Genomic DNA, 26,961 nt, shown 5'->3' on the forward strand with positions numbered 1-26,961 from the left:
CACCAAAAGAAGCTGTGGCAAGACAGATAAAAGAAAGATGTTTTATCTCCTAGGACTTCCACTGTTACACACTTTTTACAGATCTGTCATTTGTGTTTCTAGAAGCATTGGTATCTTATTTTTTGGACTTGATGTAGGCAAGAACTGTATTTTATGCTTCTTTACACTTCCCGAGGGGGCCTAGATTAAAAGCAGAATAAATTAGGAACTTCTGTTTCTGGGAAGATGAAACAGACACACTTTTCCCTGTTCTCCCCACTAGGTATAATTAAAAATCCTGAACAGGGGTGCCTGGGTGGCTCAGTTGGTTAAGCGACTGCCTTCAGCTCAGGTCATGATCCTGGGGTCCTGGGATCGAGTCCCGCATCGGGCTCCCTGCTCAGCGGAGTCTGCTTCTCCCTCTGACCCTCCCCCCCTCATGCTCTCTCTATCTCATTCTCTCTCTCAAATAAATAAATAAAATCTTTAAAAAAAAATAAAAAATACAAAATAAAAATCCTGAACATTACATAAAAACAAACATAAGAAGACTCTGAAAGGTGGAGAAGGCCAACTGGCTAGAGACTTTGGGACCTGAGTTACACTACAGTGATGAGTTCCATGTGTTTTCTTTTTGCCTCATATATCCCAGAGTTGGAACTGAAGATGCTAGCAACCCAGAAATGCCACTAGGTACAGACCAAAAAAAAAAAAAAAAATCCTAACAAAAGCCTGCTCTCTCTAGCCAAATGACCAGAAAAGAGGCAGCCTAGTAAGAGTGAAAATTTACATAGTAACTACTATTCTAGAGCCAAACACCCCAGAAAAAACTCTAGCCTCACCCCCATCCATGCTGCAAAGACTGAGTGGGGATTCTAGACTTCCTTCCTCATCAGGTCATAAGAAGGTGGGACTATAACAAAAGATCAGCATTCATGTTATTGGTGTCCTGGAAGGAGAAAAGAAAGAAGGCAGGGCTGAAAAAGTATTTGAAATAATGCCTGAAAACATTCAAATTTGGCCAAAAAAACTCCTCCCCTCACAACAACAACAACAAAAAACACTATAAACCCACAGATTCAAGAAGCTAAGCTAACCTCAAACAAGCTAACCCAAAGAAATCCACATCAAGAAGACACATCACAGACAAAATTTTGAAAACTAAAGACAAGGGGAAATCCTGAAAAGAGTGAGAGAGAAGCAACACCTTTCCTATACTACAGGAAATAAAAAATTTGAATGACAGGATCTCTCATCAGAAAACCTGAAGGCCAGAAAAAAGTTGCACAACATTTTTCAAGTTCTGAAAGAGAACTGTCAACCTAGAATTCTATAACCAGAGAAGAAATCAAGATACATTTTCACATGAAGAAAAACCTAGAGGATATAATGCCAACAGATCTACCCTAAAAGAATGGCTAAGAAAGTTTTCTAAACAGAAAGGAAATGAGGAGAGAAGGAATCTTAGAACGTTAGAGAGGAAGAAAAAGGACAGAGTAAAAATATGAATAAACATAATACATTTTTCTTTCCCTTTGAGTTTCTAAATTATGTTTTATGGTGGGGCAAAAACCATAATACTGTCTGATGTAGTTATAAATGCATGTAAAATGCATATTTTAAGTGGTGCAGGGTGCACCTGCAGGTTAAATTTTTCCCCTCAAAAAGGATATGTTGAAGTCCTAAGTCCCAGTACCTCAGAATGTGACCTTATTTGGAAATAGGGTCATTGCAGATATAATTAGTTAAGATGAGGTTATACTGGAATAGAGTGGGCTCCTAATCCAATATGACTGATGTTCTTATAAGAAAACAACCATGTAAAGACACGGAAATAGAGGACAACACCATGGCATAACAAAGGCAGAGGCAGAAATTATGTGGATAAAAGTCAAGGAGTGCCAAACATTGTCAGCAAATCACCAGAAGCTAAGAAGTAAAGGATGGATTCCCCTACAGGTTTCAAAGGAATCATGGCCATACTGACACCTTGATTTCTGACTTCTAGCCTTGAGAACTGTGAAACAAAAAGTAAAACTATAAACCAATATCTTTCATGATTATAGATGTAAAAATCCTTAACAAAATATTAACAAGTATCATTTGGCAACATATAAAAACAATTTTATCTAAAACTAATGATGTAATGTATGGGGATTAACATAAGAATAAAAAAACCCACAATTTTATACCATGATTAAGTGGGGTTCATTCAGAATACAAAGATGGTTCAATATTTGAAAATCAATCAATGTAATAACACCATACTCAGAGACTGCAGAAAAAATCGTATGATCAAATCAACTGATATTGAAATGTCTGACAAAACTGAACAACTTCCTCAACTTGATAAAGAACATCTACAAAAACCATACAGTTAACACTGCACTTGAGTTAATGGTGAAAGACTTAATATTATTTCCCCTAAAACTGAAAACAAGGCAAGGATATCTACTATCACCACTCTTATTCAATATAGTCCTAGAAGTTCTAGAGAGAATAAGGCAAAAATGGAAATCAAAAGCACATACATTAGAAAGCGTGGTAAAAACTGTCTCTATCTGCAGGAAATCTCAAGGAATCTGTAAGTCTTCTAAAACTATTAAGTTCAGCAAGGTGGCAGAATACAAGATACACATAAAGAAAACCAACTGTATTTCCATATAATAGTAATGAACATGTGGACACCCAAATTTAAAAATAAAATACCATTTACAATTGCTCAAGAAATGGAAACTCCAAAATGTCAATGAACAAAATCAAAGATGATCAAAATAAATGGAGAGACATGTGTGTTTACAGACTGGAAGACTCAACATAGTAAAGATGTGAATTCTTTGCAAATTGATATGCAGGTTTAATACAATTCCTATCAAAATCCCAACAAAAGATTTAAATATACACATATTTAAATATATAGTAAAATTTATATGGAAAGACAAATGAACCCAAACACCTTTTTTCAATTGTGAAAAGAACTGAGAGGAATCATTAGTCTACATGATTTGAAGAGTTGTTTTATATATAGCTACAGTACTCAAGAGTGTAGCACTGGTGGAGGGACAGAGACACAGATCAATGTAACAAAATAAAAAACCGAGAAATAGATCCACACAAATATATACGAATCATTTTTGAGGAAAGAGCAAAACAATACAGTGGAGAAATTTCAGATAGCCTTTTCAACCAGTGGTCCTGGGGCAGATGGACATTCATAGGTAAAAAAAAAAAATGGACCTTGACCTAAGCCTTATACCTTATATGAAAATTAACTAAAAATAAATCACGAACTCAAATGTAAAATGTAAAACTATACAGAACTTTTAGAAAACAAACAAACAAACAAACAAACAAACAAACAGGATAAAATCTAGGGTTAGGGAGAGAGTCCTTATATTTGACACCAAAACTATGATCCATTAAATGAAAACTGATAAATTGGACTTCATCAAAATTAAAAACTTTTTTGCTCTGTGAAAGACTCTGAAGAGTATGAGAAGACAAGGTATAGTCGGAGAGAGAAAATATTTGTTAGCTACATATTTGATGAAGGATTAGTATCTAAAATATATAAAGAACTCTCAAAACTCAACTGAAAAAAAAGAGAAACAATACCATCAGAAAATGGGTAAAGACACGAACAATCATTTCAACAAAGAGGATATACAGATGGCAAATAAGTACATGAAAATATGTTCATCTTTAGACATTAGGGAAATGAAAATTAAAACCACAGTGAGAGATTAGTGCATACCTGTAAGAATGGCTAAAATAGTGACAACACGAAATGTTGACAAGAATGCAGAGAAACTGGGTTACTCATACACTGCTGGTGGAAATGTAAAATGGTAGAACCACCTTGGAAAACAGTATGACAGTTCTGAGAAAAACTAAACATATAACCATGATACAACTTAGCAATTTCACTCTGGGCATTTATTCCAGAGAAAGGAAAATTTACATTCACATAGAAACCTATAAACAAGTGTTCACAACAACTTTATTCTTTATAGTCAAAAACTAGAAACAATCCAGATGTCATTTAACAGGTCAATGGTTAAACTGTGGTACATCCATATCACGGAATACTACTCAGCAATAGAAAGGGATGAACTATCGACACACTCAACAACATGAACTTATCTCCAGTAAATTATGCTGAGTGCAAAAGGCCAATCCCAAAGGTTATTATATATACTGTATGATTCCATTTATATAATATTTTTGAAATAAAAAAATTATAGAAATGAAGGACAGATTAGTGAATGCCAGGGATTAAGGATAGGTGGTGAGAGAATGGGGTAGGAGAGAAGTGGGTACGGCTATAAAAGGACAACACAGGGATGCTTGTGCCAATGGAATTGTTCTGTATCTTGACTCTGCCAATGTCAAATCCTGGTTGTAATGTTGTACTATAGTTTTGCAAGACATTATCAGTGGAGAAAATTGGTAAAGGGTACAGAAGATCTCTATTATTACAATACACGTGCTTCTACAATTACCTCAAAATAAAAAGCTTAATTAAAAAAGGATAAACCCATAAATCATATTATTTATTTATTGAGCACATGCTGTATGGCCAGGTCCCATGGAAATTACTCACATGAATATTTATTATTTAATCTTCATAAACTCTATAAAGATTATGACTATTTCCTAAATCATCTCTCTGGAGTACTGATTCTGACACTGTCTTCCTTAAATAGTGTATTGTAAGAAGGGTTCTGAGTTAAGTAGTTTGAGAAACAAAAACAATTTTTTACTGTAGGGATTTTTCAAGGCAATATACTAATGTACACTACAAATATTCAAAAGGAGGCCATCATACAGTTTTCCTCAGATTAATGTTGGAACTTTTTGTTTTTACAGGATGCCAATTAACACCTTGCTTAAAGAACTAATATTTATTATCTTATACCACAATAAATATTGGCCTAAAGTTTTCTATCAATATCACTGCTAGAGTTGGGTTTTATGTGTTATTTCAATTTAGACTATAGATATTGTTTGAATGTAATCTAATCATACTGTTGATCCAAACCACTTACCATGTAACAATATAAATAGATCGAAGTACTAATGTGAAGACCAACACTCCATACATGACCTGAATAAGAAAGGAAAAATGAAGTTAGCAAAATCATTATTCTTTGGCAAAGGAAGTATATTTTACCTACAAAAATAGCCCTCTCAATAAAATGTAAAGATTATCTTTTGTTACATTTTAAAGAACAGACTTTTTGCAAATATCTTCTCCCATCCATAGACTGCCTTTTAGATTTGTTGTTTTCTTTACTGTGCAGAAGCTTTTTATTTGATGAAGTCCCAACAGTCTATTTTTGCTTTTGTTTTCCTTGCCTCTGGAAACATAACTAGAAAGAAGTTGCTATGGCTAATGTCAAAGAGGTTACTACCTGTGTTCTCCTCTAGGATTTTTATGGTTTCAAGTCTCAGATTTAGGTCTTTAATCATGTTTAATTCATTTTTGTGTATGGTGTAAGAAAGTGGTCTAGTTTTATTCTTTTGCACGTGGCTGTCCAGTTTCCCCAACACCATGTGTTGAAGACAATGTCTTTTTCCCAGTAGAAATTCTTTCCTGCTTTTTCGAAGATTAATTGACCATATGGTTGTGGGTTCGTTTCTGGGTTTTCCATTCCATCCCACTGATCTATGTGTCTATTTTTGTGCCAGTACCATACTGTTTTGATTACTACAGCTTTGTAATATAACTTGAAGTCTGGAATTGTGATGCCTCCAGCTTTGCTTTTCTTCTTCAAGGTTTGCTTTTGCTACTCGGGGTCTTTTGTGGTTTCTTACAAATTTTAAAATTGTTTATCTGATATAGGGTTAGTATCCAAAATACATAAAGAACTTATAAAACTTGGGGCAACTGGGTAGTGCAGTCAGATAAGCTTCGGCCTCTTGGTTTCAGCTCAGGTCATGATCTCAGGGTCATGAGATCAAGCCCCGAATTGGGCTCCATCCTCAGCGCAGAGACTGCTTGAGATTCTGTCTCCCTCTCCCTCTGTCCCGCCCATTAATACTCTCTCTCCCTCTAAAATAAATAAGTAAATCTTAAAAAAACAACAACCATAAAACTCAACACCTGAAAAACTAATAATCCAGTTAAAAATGCACAAAAGACATGAACAGACAATTCTCCAAAGAAGACCTACAGATGGGCAACAGACACATGAAAAGATGCTCAACATCACTCATCATCAGGGAAACACAAATCAAAACTACAATGAGCTATCACCTCACACCTGTCAGAATGGCTAAAATCAACAATACAAGAAACAGCAGGTGGGACGAACCATGAGAGATGATGGACTCTGAAAAACAAACGGAGGGTTCTAGAGGGGAGGGGGGTGGGAGGATGGGTTAGCCTGGTAATGGGTATTGAGGAGGGCACATTGTGCATGGAGCACTGGGTGTTATGCACAAACAATGAATCATGGAACACTACATCTAAAACTAATGATGTAATGTATGGGGATTAACATAAGAATAAAAAAAATAAAAATAAAAACTCCTAAAAAAAAAAAAAAAAAACAGCAGGTGGTAGCAAGGATGTGGAAAAAAGGGAACCCTCATGCACTGTTGGTGGGCATGCAAACCAGTGCAGCCAACTATGGAAAACAGTATGGAAGTTCCTCAAAAAGTTAAAAATAGAACTACCCTACGATCCAGCAATTTGCACTACTATGTATTTACCCAAAGAATACAAAAATACTAATTCAAAGGGATACATTTACCCCAATGTTTACAGCAGCATTATCTACCATAGCCAAATTATAGAAACAGTCCAAGTACCCATTGACTGATGAATGGATAAAGATGTGGTATATAGAGGGAGAGCTAGGATGGCAGCATAGGAGGAGGACCCTAGGCTTGCCTTGTCCCTCGAACACAGCTAAGTAACTATTAAATCATTGTGAGTACCCAATAAATCAATCTGAGGACTGATACAACAAACTGCACAATTAGAAGGAGAGAGAAGGCCACATTACGGAAAGTGGGATGTGTGGAGACATGGTTTGGGGGAGAAAGACCTCATGGGTGCTGCAGAGGGGAGGGAGCCCTGTTCGCGGAGAAAGGTGAGAGAGAAAGGAGTGCACAGTGATACACACAGGAGAATACCTCCTCAAAGCTATTGGTTGGGAAGATGAGAGAGGCTGATTTTCATAAGTTTTTGCAACCAGCAGGGCTCAAAGACTGGAGTTTTGGAGGTCCGCAGGTTTGTTTGGGTTAGAGACCCGAGGGCACTGCCTTGCTCCTGGAGAGAAGGCAGGCAAGTGTCTCTGGGGCAGAAGGCGTGATCTGAGGATTACCTGGGGCACATGGCAGGGGTGTGTGTGACTGTTCCCTCTTCTTGGAGTGCATCTGTGAGAGGTGGCATTGCCACTCCAGGGACAAAGGAGCCAACAGGTGCCATCTTGCTCCCCTTTCCCTCACCATAGGCCCAGAGACACCTGCTGAAGGTGGCTAATTTGGACACTGACTATTTAGCCTGCTTTGCTTCTGCTCTGGTGCGGCTGCCCTTCTGGGTCAAACCTGCACTGGTCCCAGCACATTGTGACCCTCACCCAGAAGCCCTGCATGGGTCCCTGCCACACCAGGTACCTAAAGTTTGGAGTTTTGAAAGTGAGCAGGCTTGGCTATGATAGACCCCAAAGTGCACTGTACCGCTCCAGGCAGGCAAACAACCTGGAGACAGAGAGTGTGAAAACAGTGATTGAAAAAACACACAGGACGCACAAGGGGAATTATTCCCTTTTCTGGGAGGGCTTCCTGAGAGTAATGAGTGTGGACTACCCTCCCAGGGGACAAAGGAGCTAGCTGGCACCATTTCCCTCCCCTACCCCTTAGCATAAACCAACTTTAGTAAACAGCACAGCACTTGTTGCCTAATGCTTACACCAGGTCCAATCTGTCTATACTATTCTGGTACTGCTTTTCATGGGCAGGTGTGCCTAAGGACCAGCACAGCGGGCCCCTTCTCCAGAAGACAACCACAATCCATGCCCCCCCCCCCCCAACACACACACACACATCTACTAACCAAACAGTTCTGCAAAGCTTCAGTTCTAGTGGAAATGACATCAGGTCTCATTAAACAAGCAGACCAGAGCACACCTTGTTAAAACTTGCCACACTCTGGCCAAGGTCCAAACACTGTCCACTGCAGGCAAGGAGAGCCTCTATAGACAACTGACCTGAAGGAAAGAGCAGCCAAAACACAGCAGCAGAGTGCACACAGCACATACCAGAGACACTTCCTGAAGTGCCAGGACCTGGACATTATATGACCTCTTCTTCATAAAGCCATTACTCAGTATACATATACATTACATATACATATACATACATATACATATACATTACATCAGTATACATAACAGGATTTTCTAACACAGAGAAGAAGACAAAGACCTAGACAAAATGCCAAGATGGAGAAATTCATCCCCAAAGAAAGAACAAGAAAAGGTCACAACCAGAGATCTAATCGAAACAGATGTAAGTAATATGCCTGATGCAGAATTTAAAGCAATAATCATAAGGATACTTGCTGGGATTGAGAAAAGCATGGAAAACATCAGAGAGACCCTTACTGCAAAGATGAAAGAGCTAAAAAACAATCAGGCAGAAATGAAAAATGCAATATCTGAGAATCGAAATTGACTGGATGTAATGACCAGAAGGATGGAAGAAGCAGAGGAACAAGTAAGTGATATAGAAGACAGAATTGTGGAAAATAATGAGACTGAACAAAAAAGAGAAGGCAGAATGATGGATCACAAGAGTAGACTTAGGGAACTCAGTGACTCCATCAAATGTAATAACATTCACATCACAGGAGTTCCAGAAGAAGAGAGACAAAGGGAGGAAGAAGGTTTATGTAAGGAAATAATACAGAAAACTTCCCTAATCTGGGGAAGGAAACAGACATCCAAATCTAGGAGGCAAAGAGAACTCCCATCAAAATCAATAAAAGCAGGCCAACACCAAGACATACTGTAGTTAAATGTATAAAATTCAGTGATAAAGAAAATGTGGTATGTGTGTGTGTATGTATTACTGTATATATATATGCATATATGTGTGTGTATGTACACACACACATTAGAATATTACTCAGCCATAAAAAAGAATGAAATCTGGCCATTTGCAATGACATGGATGGAGCTAGAGAGTATAATGCTAAGCAAATAAATCAGAGAGACAAATACCATATGATTTCATTCATATGTGGAATTAAAAAAATGAGCAAAGGGAAAAAAGAGAGAGAGAGAGAGATGCCAAACCAAGAAACAGACTCTTAACTATAGAGAACAAACCGATGGTTACCAGCAGGGAGGTGGATGGGGGGATGGGTAAAATAGGTGATGGAGATTATGGAGGGCACTTGCTGTAACGAGCACTGGGTGTTGTATGGAAGTATTGAATCACTATATGGTACACCTGAAACTAATACTACACTGTATGGTAACTAACTGAAATTCAAATAAAAACTTAAATAAAGAACAGAATTTTTTAAAAAAGATTTATTTATTTTAGAGAGAGAAGGAGAAAGCCTGAGTAGGGGGAGGGGCAAAGGGAGAGAATCCCCAAGCAGACTCCCTGCTTAGCACAGAGCCCCTCTCAGAGGATCGGGGGATCGTTATCACAACCCATAAGATCATGACGTGAGCCAAAACCAAGAGTCAAACACTTAACTGACTGAGCCAACACCCAGGCACCCCCAGAATTTTTTTAAATGTATAATTATGTAATTAAGAATCATGCTGATCTTTGAGGAAAAATTAAGAGCCTGCTTCTGAATAACCAATATCAGAAGTCCTATGCCAGTTTTAAATCTGAATGGTTACATGAAATTTTAAATATCTGGTAAAATCTGAACAGATGCTCTAATTTTGCCTCACTCCCTAGATCCTTCCTTTTTCTTTAGCTTCACTTTCAGCAAATGATTCTACTTCCCATTTTATAACAGTGTAAATCTGAACTCTTCTATTTTTATTTTTTTAGAGAGGGAGAGAAGGGGGTGAGGGGAAGGACGGAGGGGGGGGGGAGAGAGAATCTTAAGCAGGCTCTGTGCCCAGCTCGAGCCTGACATGGGGCTCAAACTCACAACCCTGAGATCATGACCTGAGCTGAAATCAAGAGCCAGATGCTTAACTGACTGAACCACCCAGATGCCCCCTGAACTCTTAAAATTCTCCTCCTAATTGTTTCTGCATTCATATGCAATTTCTCTCCACATTCTTTCTCCCATTCCTCATCTCCAAAGAGATGCCCATTTCTTTTTTTTTTTTAAAGATTTTATTTATTTATTTGAGAGAGAGAATGAGAAAGAGAGAGCACATGAGAGGGGGGAGGGTCAGGAGAAGCAGACTCCCTGCTGAGCAGGAAGCCCGATGCGGGACTCGATCCTGAGACTCCAGGATCATGACCTGAGCCGAAGGCAGTCGCTTAACCAACTGAGCCACCCAGGGGCCCGAGATGCCCATTTCTTTTTGACTGATGTTAATATATTCCCGTGTTCTTTATTCTGTATGTTCCCACATCTTCCTAGACTTGGCTCCATCAACTCTTTCTCTTCTATACTGAGCACTGGATAGGTACCACTACCAGGAAAATTGAACCTAGTGGGAAATTTTAACTTTTAAAAGTGTGAAATATTAAATATTTAAAAATTGCATAGAATAGAAATGTACAGCTTTACAAGTATTCATAAAGTCAATAGTTGGGAAAGTACCATTCAGGTCAAAATCAGAAGTACTACCTGTGTCTCTTCCCAATCCCCCTCCCAATCCTCTTAGAGAAAACCATTCTCTTGTCTTTTATAATAAACATTTTTTTGCTTTTCTTTACATATTTACTAACTTAAACTGGTCTCCTAAATATGAATTCCTAAACACTGTTTTTTGAATTTTAATAGAACTGAATTTTAATTTACAATAGAATAATAATGCACACATTTGTTTTCATCGTGTTTTTTAAGATTCAGTTAATTGTGTATATAGCCATATTTCATTCATTTTTTTATATTAAATACTATTTAAATGGGTAAAAATACCACAACATATTTACCCATTCTTGTGTTCAACATTTTGGGGTTATTTCCAGTTTTCACTGCTATGAACATTCTTACATATCCTAGTGCACATGTACACAAGTTTATCTAGGGGATGTACCTAGGAGTTTAACTGCCAGGTCAGAGGTTATATGTATTATCAAAATAACTAAAAAAGCCAAACTGTTTTCCAGAGTGGTGTTATCAATTTTTACTCCAACCAATATATGTTTCTTTTGTGCTACATTCTCACCAACCTATGATATAGTCAGATGTCTAAATTTCTGTCAATCAATGAGGTTTTTAACATATATTTCCCAGGTTACAGGTTGAACACTGTATGTTATGTTTACTGGCTGTTTGATGTCCTCTATTATTCAAACCTATGTTTTCATCTGGTTGCCTATCATTTTATTATTCCTTTTTTTAAGTTTAAAAAACTTTTAAAACTGAACACACACACACACACACACGAGTGGTCAAAAGATAAACATGGTTTGATGATTATCACAAAACAAGTATGTTTGTACTTTTTGACTTTTAAGTGAAAAAATGGACCATTGATGGCATACCATAAATCAACCTCAATACGTACCTCTCAAGCCTTATATTCTCTCTTCCCCAAGATTCACCACTATCCTGCCTTCTAATATTAGAGTTCAATTTTGCCTGTTTTGAACCTCATTATAAATGGAACCCTGTAATATCTGTGTCAAGCTTCCTTTACTCAATATTATGTTTGTGAGCTAACTGAACTTGTTATATGAGCTGTGGTGTATTAGTTTTCACTGCTATTTAATATCTACTTCATTTGTATCTAATAATTAATAATGCCTAATAAATTAAATATAATTTATTTAATAATTGTTTCATTTAAAATATTTAAAACTAAAAATAAATATATTTACTAATAATTTTCATAAAACTAATATTATTTGAATAAGCATATTTTAATTTTATTGGTTATATCCTTCTAATATTGAGGGACCTATTTCAATAAATAGGTAATAATTATTGCAAAAATTACTTTAGTTTTTTTTTGCTTAAACAACAGAAATTTATTTCCTTATAATTCTGGAGGCTAGAAATTCAAGATAAAGGTGCCAGCAAGTTTGGTTTCCTCTCATGGACTTTCTTTTAGGCTTGTAGATGGCCATCTTTTTCTGATGTCTTCATATGATCTTCTTCTGTATATAACTGTGTCCTAACCTCTCTTTTTAAGGACACTAGTCATATTGGATTAGGGCCTATCCATATGACCTCATTTTACCTTAACTCTTTCAAGGACCTGTCTCCAAATACAGTTACGTTCTTTTATTCTTTTTTTTGTCCTATTAATTCCAGTATAATTAACAGTGTTAAATTAGTTTCAGGTGTACAATATCACTATTGTAATTCAACAATATCACAATTGTTGAATCACTATTCAACAATTCTATACATTATTCAATGCTTATCATAGCGTACTCTTAATCCCCCTCACCTATTTCACCCATCTCCCTTCCCCCTCCCCTCTGGTAACCATAAGTTTGTTCTCTATAGTTAAGAGTCTGTTTTTTCTTTTTTCTTTTTTTTTGTTTCTTAAATTCCACATATTAGTGAAATCATATGGTATTTGTCTTTCTCTGACTTATTTCACTTAGCCTTATACTCTGGGTCCACCCATTTTGTTGCAAATGGCAATGGTTCATTCTTCTTTATGGCTGAGTAATATTCCATTGTATATATATATCACTTTTTTATCCATTCATCAATGGATGGACACTTGGGCTGCTTCCATAATTTGGTTACTGTAAAAAATGATTCAATAAACACAGAGGTGCATATATCTTTTCAAGTTAATATTTTCATTTTCTTTGGGTAAATACTCAGTAGTGGAATTACTGGATCATACAGTAATTCTATTTTTTTTTTTTTTACGATTTTATTTTATTAGTAATCTCTACACCCCATATGGGGCTTGAACTCACAACCCTGAGATCAGGAGTCCCATGCTCCACTAACTGAGCCAGATAGGAGCTCCCAGTAATTCTATTTTTAATTTTTTGAGAACTTCCATATTGTTTTCACAGTTGCTGCACCAGTTTGCATGCCCACCAACAGTGCATGAGGGTTCCTTTTTCTCCACATCCTTGCTACCACCTGTTGTTTCTTATATTGTTGATTTTAGCCATTTTGACATATGTGAGGTGATATCTCATTGTGGTTTTGATTTGCATTTCCCTGATGATGAGTGATGTTGAGCATCTTTTCATGTGTCTGTTGGCCATCTGTAGGTCTTCTTTGGAGAAATGTCTGTTCATGTCTTCTGCCCAGTTTTTAATTGGATTATTTGTTTTTTCTGGTATTGAGTTGTGTAAATTCTTTATATATTGGATATTAACCCCTTATTGGATATATCACTTTCAAATACATTTTCCCATTCAGTAAGTTGTCTTTCTGTTTTATTGATGGTTTCCTTTGCTGTGCAAAAACATTTTATTTTGATGTAGTCCCAACAGTTTATTTTTGCTTTTGCTTCCCTTGCCTTAGGAGACATATCTAGAAAAATGTTGCTATGGCCAATGTCAGAGAAATTACTGTCTATGCCCTCTTCTAGGATTTTTATGGTTTTAGGTCTCACATTTAGGTCTTTAATCCATTTTGAGTTTATTTTTGTGTATGATATAGACAGTGGTCCAGTTTCATTCCTATGCAAATAGCTGTCCAGTTTTCCCCAACATTATTTGTTGAAGAGACTTTTTCCCATTGCATTGAATATGCTTATTTTATACATCCATTCTACTGCTGCTGGACATTAGGGTCCAGTGTTAGATATCTATAATAACCCTGCTATAATCACTTTAATATGTATTCTTGGTACACATGTTCAGAGATTTCTATTCAACCCCAAGCCTAGGAACTAAATTGTTGGATCACAGTATGCATAATTTCAATTTTAGTAGTTTACACAAACTGTTTTCCAAAGTGGTTATGCCAATTAACACTCCCAATAGTGTATGATGGTTGCTTAACATCCTTGCAGTGAGCACTTGATACTGTAGTCTTTTTGATTTTAGCCATTCTGTTGGGTTTGTAGTAGCATCTCAGTGTGTTTTTAATTTTTCCTCCCATGATGACTTATAGATTGAGCACCATTTCACATGTTTATTGGCCATCTGAACACAATCTTTTGTTAAGTATCTCTTAAAATCTCTTGTCCATTTTTCTATTGGGTCTTCTACTTTTATTGGTTTGTAGGAGGTCTTTATACTAGTCTTCGCTTGGTAATATGTGCTGTGAATACTTTTTTTGTTTATTTGTTTGTGCTGTGTTGTGAATATCTTAGTCCACTCTATAGCATTATGTTTTCACTCATGATGTTTTTTGATGAACCCAAATTCTTAATTTTAAGATAAATGATTAGTGTTGTCTGTGTCTTGAAATGATGGCATAATTATCCATTTACTTAGGTACTCTTTAATGTCTTCAAATGTTTTATCAGTTCTTCCATTTATAAGTCTTAGATATTTATGTTAGATTTAGTCCAAAGTACTTCATATACTTAGATGATTATTGTTAAGTAGTACTTTCAAAAATATTTTCTACCTGTTTGATGCTGTTTCATATATATAAATACAACCATTTTTTGTACACTGTTTTTATATTATGTGACTTTTTAAAAATCTCTTCAAATTTTAGTAATTTATCTATAGATTCTTTAGATTTTCTATGTATACATTTGTGTATCACTTGTGATATTTACAGTTTTATTTCATCTTTTAAACTTAATAATTTTAGTTTCTTTTTCCTGCCTAACTAAGCAAGCCAAACCCTCCTGTACAATGTGAATAGAACTGCTGATAACAAGCTTTGCTAATTCATGCTCAGGGAAAACTTTCACTGGTTCAAGACTAAGTGTAATATTGGCTGTAGGCTTAAAAAAAATTTTTTTTTAAATAATCTTTATCAGATTAAGAAGATCTTTTTTATTTATAATTTGCTGTTTTTTTAAATAATGAATTAATATATTTTATCAAATACTTTTTTCTGCATCTCTTGAGATAATTACACAACTTTTGTCATTTAATGTTTTAATATGTTTTTTTTTTTTTTAAAAGATTTATTTATTTATTTGACAGAGAGAGACACAGAGAGAGGGAACACAAGCAAGGGGAGTGTGAGAGGGAGAAGCAGGCTTCCCGCGGAGCAGGGAGCCCGATGCGGGGTCGATCCCAGGACCCTGGGATCATGACCTGAGCCGAAGGCAGACGCTTAATGACTGAGCCACCCAGGCGCCCCATTACTATGATTTTCTGATACTAGTTAATACTCCTGGGATATAACCAACTTAGGCATGATGTTTTATCGTGTGTGTGTGTGTGTGTGTGTGTGTGTGTGTGGTGGATTTGGTTTGCAAATATTTCGCTTAGGACTTCTGCCTAATTAATTTTAACTCTTTCCTACTGTTCTTACTGGTATTAAAGTTTTGCTAACCTCATACATGAGTTGGAGAGCATCTGTCCCTTTTGTTCTGTTCTCTATAAGAATCTGTTTAAGACTGGCATTATTTCTTCTTTTACTGTGTGGTTGAATATTCTAGTGAAGTTATATTTGTGGGAAGATTTCTGACTACTGATTCAATTACTTTTAATGGTTATAGGGCATTTCAGATTTTCTATTCTTTATTAAGTTTCTGCAGGTTATACTTCTAGAAAATCTGTCTACTTAAAAAAATACAACTTTAAATTTAATGGCATAAAGTCCTTCATAATATTCAATTAATTTTTTAATGCCTCTAGGATTTGATGTGATCTCCCCCTTTCATTTCTGATATTATTAATGCTTGCCTTTTTCCTCCTTGATCATATTCGCTAAGGATATACGTTAATTTTACTTGTCTTTTTGAAGAAGCAACTTATGGCTTTGCTGATTTTCTCTATAGTATATTTGTTTTCTACTGTATTCATTTTTGCTTTTTATCTTTCCTTTGTTTCTTGAAATATATGCCCAAACTCCCCCTTTTAGGCCTTTCTGCTTCTTCTTCTTCCTTTTTTTTTTTTTTTTTGGTATAGACATTTTAAGGCTAGATATTTCTCTCCAAATATTAATTTTGCAGAGTCCTACAAGTTATAACATGTATTTATTTTCATTATGATTCAATTCAAAGTATTTTCCAATATCTATATTTCTTTGATCCATGTGTTATTTAGAATTATATTACTTATATTTAACATAATTGCCATTATAGTTAGAAATTATATTCTGATTCTAATCCTATGAAATTTAAGATGGTACGTGGGCAAGTCTATGGTCAATTTTTGTAAATGTTCTCTAAGGGTTTGAAAAAAATGTGCTTCTGCAATTGTTGGATGCAGTATTTTACATTTGGCTTATGGGTCAAGTTTTTTTTAAATTAGTTAGTTAATTTCAGGGAGAGAGTGCATGAGCGGGGAGGGGGGTAGAGGGAGAGAGGGAGGGAGAGAATCCTCAAGCAGACTCCCTGCTGAATGGGGAGCCTGACACGGGGCTGGATCCCAGGACCCTGGGATCATGACCTGAGCCAAAATCAAGAGTTGGCTGCCCAACTGGCTGAGCCCCCATGGGTCAAGTTTCTTAAACATGCTGTTTAAATATTTTACATCTTATATCAATTACTGAGAGGTATGTATTAAAATCACCTAAAATTATAGATTTGTCTATTTTTTTCTTTTAGTTCTATCAATTTTTGCATTATATATTTGGGACATTATAATGTATTAGAGAGACATAGAAATTTTAAATTATTATAATTTTCTGATGAATTGAATATTTTTAACACTATGAAATAAATCCTTCTTAACAAGAGAAATGTTTTTCCCTTAAAGTCTATTTTATTCTGTAATAAAACAACTATACCACATATACATAACACAATTATGCTTAGTGTTTGCATGGTATATATGCTTTTCCATACTTTCACTTTCAACCTTTCTATATCTTTATATTTCAGGTGGACTCTTTTATAAAGCCTTGATATGACTCCTGCCTACTACTTGTAGTCTCTCTGTAACAGTAGACTCCAACAAATATTTATTAAGCATTGTATTAGACCCTGAGGATATAATGGTGTGGAGTAAAGGATTAATATCAAGCATTGTCTTGATGTAGGCCTGGTTAAGAATGACCTCAGTCTCCCAGCCTTGAATACAAGTAAGATAAATGGAAAATGTTATGTCTGCTTTGGTTGTGAAGGACTGCACCTAGGTTGGAGGCTCTGGGCCTGCATGAGCACAGTATGAAAGGTGCTCATTATAAAGAATGGTAGGGAAAAGGGACTGTAGCTTCTATGTGTTATAATGACCTCCACAACACTTAGCTCTCATCCCTGACAGCTGTACATAACTTATGTGGATGAGAGGGCAAAAGAATCTGTACATATAAATAGCTCTGGATCTCCTGATAAGATGAAAATGTTATACCTGCTGTATTCTCCACCATGTATCCCTTTACAGAGCTAAGTAAACACAGCATTAGATTAAACCTGATTAGAAGCTGACTGCCAGATTAAATCCACAAATGCAGCCATGATGCTCTAATGGTGAACAAGGAAGGCATGATCCCTGCCCTCACAGCAATTACAACCTAGTGTGGAAAGAGGTAAGTAATCAGGCAATTAAAAATGTAGTATTTAAACTCTGTGACAGGGACTGTACAGAGTACTTTGTAAGCATATACGAAAGCCACCTAGACTTATGCAGATCGGAAAGACTTTTATGGAGGATATGATTTTTAATTTTATAATTGAAGCATTACTAGAAACATCATTAATAATCACTGAAATATTATTAAGAGAAGCTAGAAAAGGGGCGCCTGGGTGGTTCAGTCAATTAAGTGTTGGACTCTTGATTTCGGCTCAGGTCATGATCTTGTGTCTTGAGATCAAGCCCTTGTGTCAAGGTGTGCTCTGGGTGGGGAGCCTGCTTGAGATTCTCTCTCTCCCTCTCCCTCTGCCCCTCCCCACCCCCTGTGCACGTGCTTTCTCTCTCTCAAAAAAAAAAAAAAAAGAGAGAGAGAGAGCGATTGGAGCTGAAAGAAAGTAACTGGCATTGCTTATAGGAAAAAAGAAAGTATGTCTAGAATATATTGCTGGAGGGAAGAGTGAGAAAAACGAAGTCAGAAAGGTAAAACCAGAGGTCAAGTCTGGCTTTTCAAGTCATGTTGAGTTGAACTTTACCTTATAAAAAAGGGAAGTCAATGGAAGTTTCAATGATAGTGCAACATGATCACTCGTGTCCCTTTCTTACTGGATGGAGAATGAATTAGAGGGAGTCAAGACCAATGGAAAACCAACCAATGACAGGTAACCTAGGTAATGGGGCCTGAACCAGGGTAATATCAGTGGGAATAGAGAGAAACAGATTAGAGAGCTATTTAGGGCTTGGACTGATAATAATTTGATATGGCGGGCGCCTGGGTGGCTCAGATGGTTAAGCGTCTGCCTTCGGCTCAGGTCATGATCCCAGGGTCCTGGGATCGAGTCCCGCATCGGGCTCTCTGCTCCTTGGGAGCCTGCTTCTCCCTCTGCCTCTCTCTCTCTCTGTCTCTCATGAATAAAGAAATAAAATCTTTAAAAAAAAAAAATTTGATATGGCAGTTGGGAAGAGTTGGGAAAGTCAACAATGGCCTGGTTTATGACGTTAGCAGTTAGATATATGGTGAAATTGTTCCTTGGGTTAGGGAATACAGCAAGAGAAGAAATACTGGAGAGAAAAATGGTGATTTCATTTCTAGATATGTTCAGAGTTTGAGGTGTTAGTGAGATATCCATGTAGATATCTCTGAGAACAGATGTGAGATATCAGGGTCTAAATCTTAGAAGAAAAAATCTAAGCTGAAGAAACGAGATTTAGGAATCATCACCATACAGAAGTCAAGGGGAATGGATTGTTCAAGGAGTCTGTTAAACACATCAAATAATGGGTAAGTTTGAACCTATATTCTCTGGCAGTGCACTGAGGCTTTTCCAAATTAATTTTCTTCTTTCCACAAGTACCTCCACCCCACACATTCTGATTCTCTCCTAGGATCTGTGGCAGACCCTGCTAGTGACCCACTCAGTATCCAATCTCTCCTTTTATTTATTTTTTGTTTTAATAGGAGACTGATTTTATTTAGCCAACAATATGCCCAGCTATAAAAGCTTGATTTCTCAGTCTCTCTTGCAGCTGGAGGTAGCCACATGACCTTCACAACTTTTTTCTGTGCATTTTCTAGTATTAGTCATTTTTAAAATAAAAGATAATAGAATACATACTTTTTTTGCTCCTTGTAATTTTCACCTAAAAATATTTTCATTCTGATAATAAATTAAATTCCAAAGTAATCTGCTACAGGGGCATCATCATATCAAAGAAGGAATATGGGCTGGGGCGCCTGGGTGGCTCAGTCGTTAAGCATCTGCCTTCGGCTCAGGTCATGATCCCAGGGTCCTGGGATTGAGCCCCGCATCAGGCTCCCTGCTCCGCAGGAAGCCTGCTTCTCCCTCTCCCACTCCCCCTGCTTGTGTTCCTTCTCTCGCTGTCTCTCTGTCAAATAAATAAAATAAAATAAATCTTAAAAAAAAAAAGAAGGAATATGGGCTTTGGAATAAAAAAGACCTGGGTTCAATTTTCAGCACTGCTAGTGACTAGGTGAGAAACACTGGACAAATTATTTAATGTTTCTGACTCTCAGTTATCTCACCTATAAAATGAAGATGGTGGGGCACCTGGGTAGCTCAGTTGTTAGGTGTCTGCCTTCGGCTCGGGTCATGATCCCAGGGTCCTGGGATCGACCCCGTTTCGGGCTCCCTACTCTGCTAGAAGCCTGCTTCTCCCTCTCCCACTCCCCCCGCTTGTGTTCCCTCTCTCTCTCTGGTCTCTCTCTGTCAAGTAAATAAATAAAATCTTCAAAAAAAATAAAACAAAATAAAATGAAGATGGTAATTTCTACACAGGTTTATTGATATTTAGTAAGATAATAGGTAAGTCAATCTATATAAACCATATGAAAGAGGGGTGCCTTGGTGGCTCAGTCAGTTAAGCCTCTGCCTTCAGCTCAGATCATGATCTCAGGATCCTGAGATGGAACCCCGCATCAGGCTCCCTGCTCAGCGGGAAGCCTGCTTCTCCTTTGCCCTCTGCCTGCTCCTCCCCTGCTTGTGCTCTCTCGCTTGCTATCTCTCTCTGTCAAATAAATAAATCTTTAAAAAAACTATATGAGAGAATATATAATACTCAGCACGCAGCAGATACTAAAAAATGTCAGCTTCTTTTCCAAGTGTGCATACATAGTAAGTTCCTTATATCCCTAATTTGTGATAAAATGGCACAAATAAAACATAACAGGGGGAGCCTGGGTGGCTCAGTTGGTTAAGCGTCTGCCTTCGGCTCAGGTCATGGTCCCAGGGCCCTGGGATCGAGCCCTGCATTGGGCTCCCTGCTTGGCGGGGAGCCTGCTTCTCCCTCTCCCTGCCGCTCCCTCTGCTTGTGCTCTCTCTGTCAAATAAATAAAGTCCTTAAAAAAAATAACAGAATAAAATTTAAATAAATCTGCTTAAGTTCCTGTTTTTCAATCTGTTTATATAATACATTCTTTCTTACAAACCTTGAGGGTTAAGTTAGAAGGGTGAGTAGTAAAATACTGATGTGTCCTGTCTGGAAATAATCTCTAGGAGACATCTACTTTGGCAGGAAGATTTTAAATCTCATGTGAGATATTCAATTATTGATTAATCAATTGACTTAAAGAAGGTTCACTAACTTCTTAAAAGTTCTTTTAACCTATTTTCATGTATACCTTTTTTGTTGTTGCTTTCTTACTTAAAATATATTAGTATTTCTACTGAATGTGGCTGGCATATGATTCTAGTATTACCCTTTGCAAGGCCATCAAATTAAATAAACAGCATTTGGCTCTCTTTTGGAGATGTGTGGATCACCTTGGATTTAATACAGTAAAGTAAAACTGTTAATCAGTATTTTCTCCTTCAGGGAAGCTAATCTAGTTAACAAGACAATCATCCTGGCTGTGACAGATACTTTTTTTTTTTAAATTTTTTTATTCTTCTGTTAATCCCCATACATTACATCATTAGTTTTAGATGTAGTGTTCCATGATTCATTGTTTGTGCATAACACCCAGTGCTCCATGCAGAATGTGCCCTCCTCAATACCCACCACCAGGCTAACCCATCCTCCCACCCCCCTCCCCTCTAGAACCCTCAGTTTGTTTTTCAGAGTCCATCGTCTCTCATGGTTCGTCTACCCCTCCGATTTCCCCCCTTCATTCTTCCCCTCCTGCTACCTTCTTCTTCTTTTTTCTTAACATATATTGCATTATTTGTTTCAGAGGTACAGATCTGAGATTCAACAGTCTTGCACAATTCACAGCGCTTACCAGAGCACATACCCTTCCCAGTGTCTATTACCCAGTCACCCCCTCCCTCCCACCTCACCCCCCACTCCAGCAACCCTCAGTTTGTTTCCTGCAATTAAGAATTCCTCATATCAGTGAGGTCGTATGATACATGTCTTTCTCTGTTTGACTTATTTCGCTCAACATAATACCCTCCAGTTCCATCCACGTGTGACAGATACTTTTAAAGTGTTTATTAACTCTTTCCTTCCACCACCACTTATCTGTCTAGTCCCTACTCAAATATCTCCTTTCAGAAGCTTTCTGTGATTATCATAGGCAGAAACTTAACCCCATAATCTTACACCTTCATATGTACTTTATTGTCACACTATTACCGTATTTATTGCCTTGTGCTTTACCTTATGTAGTATTTTTATATTATCCTTGTTGAAAGAAAACCTCTCCTTGTTTTAAACATTTTATAATGAGGAAACTGAAGAACAGGCACAGCATGTCCATGGATAACAAAGTGGCAAGAAATTGAGATTCCAAACTTTAAGAAATCAAAGTGGTAAGAAATCAAAATTCCAAACTCTCAAGCCAGAGATCCTTTATATTAGATAACATTGCTCTTCCCTCCTTTTCCATTATTTCTAAGATCTTGAAACTTACTGTAAATTTAGCCACAAATTCCAAAACAATTTTTCTAATTACAAATTTCAAAACAATTTTTCCAAATTTCTGCATATAAGATCAACAGTGATATAAAAGAATGAGAGCGATATTCCATAAACTTAGACAAAAAGAAGATTCTCAGAAAAAGCAGTTCTCTTTTCTTAAGAATGATACTCAGAAACTAATTAGGAATAGATTTTTTTAAGCCATTAAGTATAAATAAAAAATATCGATTCTGGGGCACCTGGCTCACCTGGCTTGGATGAGTCAGTAGAGCATGCAGCTCTTGATCTCAGGGTTGTGAGTTCAAGCCCCACGTTGGGTGTGGAGCTTACTTTTTTAAAAAGAAGAAAATCAATTCTAATTACTTAACAGGACAGCAAAGAATATTCCAGATTGGACTTTGGGGCAAAGACCTCTTCAAATAAAACATTACAAATAGCGAGAAATACTACTGTATTACAATAGTAGGCCATCTTCCCTATTTTGTTTTTCAGTATTAGAGGAAGTAATAATTTAGCTATATGCAATAGTTATATTTTGTAATCCTATCCTGAGTCATCTAAGCAGACAGACTGCACCCTTGTCTACATTAGCACTGCTTTTACATACTATACTATAAATACTTTTTTTTACAAGTCTATCTATCCAGTGAGCTCCTTGAGACCAGTAACCATGTCTTACTTGCCTTGGTTTATTAATATTAGTTAACATTTACTGACTGCTTACCATGTGGTAGGGGCTTTATATGCATTATCTCATTTATTTTTAAATTTATCTTATTTTTAAAAAGATTTTATTTTTAAGTCATCTCTACACCCAACATAGGGCTCGAACTTACAACCCTGGGATGAAGAGTCACATGCTCTATTGACTGAGCCAGCCAGGCACCCCAGCATCACCTCATTTAATCTTCAGACAACCTTAGGAGATTATTATACCAATTTTAGAGATACAGTATAATGAGCCCTCAAAAGCAGAGACCCCATTATTTTATTCACTAGTACTTCTCTTATGCCTAGTCCAGCACCTGGCATACTGAAGGCTTTAAAAAGTGGTTGTGGAATAATGAGGAAACCAAAGCTCAAAGAAGTTGAGTACTTGTCCAGGGCATACAGTTAGTAAGTAGAGACTCGATTTGAATCCAGGTCTGTCTGATTTTAGATATTGAAATTTTTGCTCCACTGCCTATTTCCAACTTCAAGCTCAGAATTTGGTACTGAGAATGTACACAGTGGACATCTGTTGAATGAATGAATGTCTTCTACCTTCAGACTACTTACCCACTTCCCCCTACCATTCCTCTACTTCTTCACTTCCCTCCTGAGAGGCCTAGTATATAACCCATAGCTGTAAGCTTTCATCCTCCCTCCCTCCCTTCCTATTAGCAAACATTTACCACTATCTACAGAAAAGAAAATATGTATTACTGAAAAAACACATGAGAGTTGCAGCATGGGAAGTTAGATGAATAGTTTGTTACTTTCATTACATAAACACACTGTAAAATAGGTCTAAAACACAAAATGGAAAATTGATCATAAACTTACAAAAATTAACCCCAAATTTCCGAATTTTGTTTTTTTGTGCTTATGATTTTTCTTCCTTATAAAGACAAATAAGAAATTTATAAAAGTGAAGTATTCTTCATATAAACTTCATCCTCTACAGTGTGTCAATAAATCTTTTTTTTTTTAAAGATTTTATTTATTTATTTGACAGAGAGAGAGAGTGCATAAGTAGGGAGAGCAGCAGGCAGAGGGAGAAGCAGGCTCCCTGCTGAGCAGGGAGGGGGGGGGGCTTGACCCCTGGACCCTGGGGGTCATGACCTGAGCCAATGGCAGATGCTTAACAACTGAGCCACCCAGGCGCACCTCAATAAATCTTTCTAAATAAAGAGGTAATTCCATAATGACATACTTCAAGCTAAAATAAACAGGAAAGTGAGGATGTCCTCTCTTGTAATATTGACTTTAGGCTCGCCTATAGAAAAGCAAGGCACAATAATGTAGTTTTGGAATTTAAGAAACAGGTTTCAGTTAGATGATTATTATCTAGCTTAAGTTTAAAAAGATACAGGAACACTTACTTTTTATAAAAGCACAAAATATTCTAAAACTACAAGGCTTCTGATACTCCTGAAATGTGTCCTTATTTATTTATTGTTTGTTTTCTAGTTTGTTAAAAGAATTGGGATAGGAGTCAAACAAATCTAGGTTACAACCCTAGCTCTGCCCCTTAATAACTGTGTAACTGCTGGGCAAATTCTCACTGTCTCTGAGCTCATTTCCTTTAAAATGTGAACAGTAATCCCTAATTTGTAGGACTGCTGGGGAGATTAGAGTCTATGCAGTAATGGTCATAGCACCAGGCACATGATAGCACTCAATTAACAATGGCTCTCTTTATTTAGGATCTGCTACTTTATTTTCCTCTGGTTTCATTATGGGATACACTTAAATCATTATTTCCTACAGCAAAGTTTCCTATGTCTGCTTTCCTCAATGTAAATAACCTCCCACATTAAAAAACTCATAAAATATTAGGAGGGGAAATATTCAAGGAATTTTCAGTCTATCTTTTCTAGAAAATAATGTCATAAAAAGGACCTTGTATGTGTATGTGCATGCATGCTTTCTCTTTTTTTCTTATAAGAGCAATGCTACACCTGCATTACTGACTACCAAAGCCAGCCGGGCCTGGGCATTGGCATCCTTTAGGCACTTGAGTTTGCAAACTCTGTTTTAAACACTTTCATAGGACATCTACCATTTTATTTTCAGAAACTGTATCACATATAATTTACCAGAAAGGGAAACACAATGCAGGCAAGTACTGTTAAACAATCAAGTGTGTAATAATTTTTTAAAATTACCTGATGGAATATAGGCTCCTTTACCTTAAGGTAAACCTACAAAATATTAAAAGAAACACATGTGAATGAAGTGCATTATTGAAGGGGAAGAAAACTTATTCCAACCATTCTGCAAATCCCAACCCCTCTTGCTTCCATAGTCCTGCTACTTAGATCTGACTCTAGCCATGTAAAACCAATCAGATTAGGTGGCGTGCCACAGAAGGGCTAGTACCTACAGGTGGGTCTCCCCCAGTGCTAGCTTTACCATGGTAAACTAAATGTTTCAAAGCTATTGTAGATTACTCTGGCCTCTTAGCTTCTACATCAGCATCAAGGAACGGCAAAGGTACACAGTTAGGAGGGGTGAAGAGGTTCTGTTGACAATGTCTATAACACATTTTTTCTACAACACAAAGAACACTGGACTGACAGGTGATAAATTTCAGAGTCTGCCACTTACTTGCTATAGACCTTGAGCAAATCACTTAACCAAAAGACTCATTTTTTCCTTATCTGGATAATGGGAGTAACAGTGGTGAGGAATAATAAGCTAAAATACATGAAAGTATTTAGCACATAATGCATGCTCAGTAACTGAAAACATTTAAAACAAATTTCTTGTGCTTTCTTTTACTTCCAAAACCTCTAACACACTCACCTAGATGCATAACTCATCACCTAAGTGTATTCCCAATTACACATATCCTAGTTTTAGGCTCCAATATCATTTGGGTGATTAAGTTCAATGCCTATTTAGGCTTTAGCATGCATTTACTGCCCTGTAGGAGTATGCCTTTAAAATGACATGGTAGAGAGGTATCAAAATTCAAATCATAATCCTGAAATGGCTCCCATCACTTACAAGACAAAGTCCAAATTTCAAAGCTTTCCATGATTTCACTCCTGACTTTCTGCCTGGCCTCACTGCTCTCCTCTTGTCCCTTTTTTATCCTAGGCTCCAGAAAGTACAGTGCTTCCACATCTTTAAACATGCTGCTCTTTACTTTGTTCAGAAATCTTCCCCTGCTGGCAAACATTCATCTTCTAAGATCCCGCTCAAACTATCCCTCTTTCTTGAAGCCTTTCCTGGTCCCTTCTCCATTCAGCAGGAGCAGCCATTCACCTTCCTTTGTGCCCTCACTGACCATGTATAAACATCATGTAATTTATTGGTTTGTTTCTCTCCCCTGCAAGGCAGTCATCTCTTTGACAGCAAATGCTGTGCTTAGATATCTCTATATCCTCATTTAATGTAGAGCTGACCTCACAAAAATTTTATGTAATTTTTCAATTCAGCTACAGAATTTCTTATTTTGGGAGGAAGTTCCTACCATCACACAGTAAGAGCAGATTATTTCCTTTAAGCATCCATAGAGCTTTAATAGTAAGATGTATATGAGACACTATATATCTGTAACTCTAAACTCAGTAAGGAAGAATGCTTTTCATCTCTGAAATGTGTTGTTTCAAAATACTAATTTCCCTTTGCATAGTTTCATATTACCACTGCTATTAATAAAAGAAATGCAAAAGGACATGCCTCTTAAAGATATTTTTTTAAGGCAAAAGAATTATGGAGTCCTTACTGTGTGCCAGGTATTAATTTTTACAACTAATATGAAATGTATGCTGTTATTATCTTCATTTTACAGATGAGGAAATTAACGCAGGGAGATTAAGTAACTTGCCCAAGGTTCCCAGTTATTAAGTAACAGTGTTGGTCCAAACTCAGATCTGACTGACTCCCAAGCCTGTAATTCTGACCACATCAGTTCTGAACTTACAAAGGGGTCCAGTTTTGACTCTGCCACCAATTCTCCATATAAACTTGGCTGGCCAGGCAAGTCACTAAAACTCTCTGGACTTTAGTCTCTCTCTTTTTTTTTAAGATTTATTTATTTGAGACAGAGAGCACAGAAGGAGAGTGAGGAGAAGCAGACTCCCCGCTGAGCAGGGAGCCCAATGTGGGGTTCGATCCCAGGACTCTGGGATCATGACCCAAGCCGAAAGCAGC

At 36.9% G+C, this 26,961-nt stretch overlaps 1 protein-coding gene across 9 annotated transcripts in view; it reads right to left on the reverse strand.

The window, feature by feature from the left end:
• Window positions 1-26,961, reverse strand: part of ACER3 (alkaline ceramidase 3) — a 163,800-nt gene that overhangs the window by 20,362 nt on the left and 116,477 nt on the right. For 8 of the 9 annotated variants that reach the window (XM_064576889.1, XM_064576890.1, XM_045894484.3 and 5 more), the window contains 2 exons: window positions 24,966-25,001; window positions 5,028-5,086 (listed from right to left, as the gene is read on the reverse strand). In XM_064576889.1, the coding sequence (XP_064432959.1) occupies window positions 5,028-5,086; window positions 24,966-25,001 (95 nt within the window). The remainder of the gene's footprint in view (window positions 1-5,027; window positions 5,087-24,965; window positions 25,002-26,961) is intronic. The other variant, XM_054512143.2, reaches the window with a different exon arrangement.

The sequence above is a fragment of the Mirounga angustirostris genome, unplaced genomic scaffold (genome assembly GCF_029215605.1).
Source record: "Mirounga angustirostris isolate CCGP_5_RB_7025 unplaced genomic scaffold, mMirAng1.0.hap1 SCAF_13, whole genome shotgun sequence".
NCBI classification, from domain to species: Eukaryota; Metazoa; Chordata; class Mammalia; order Carnivora; family Phocidae; genus Mirounga; species Mirounga angustirostris.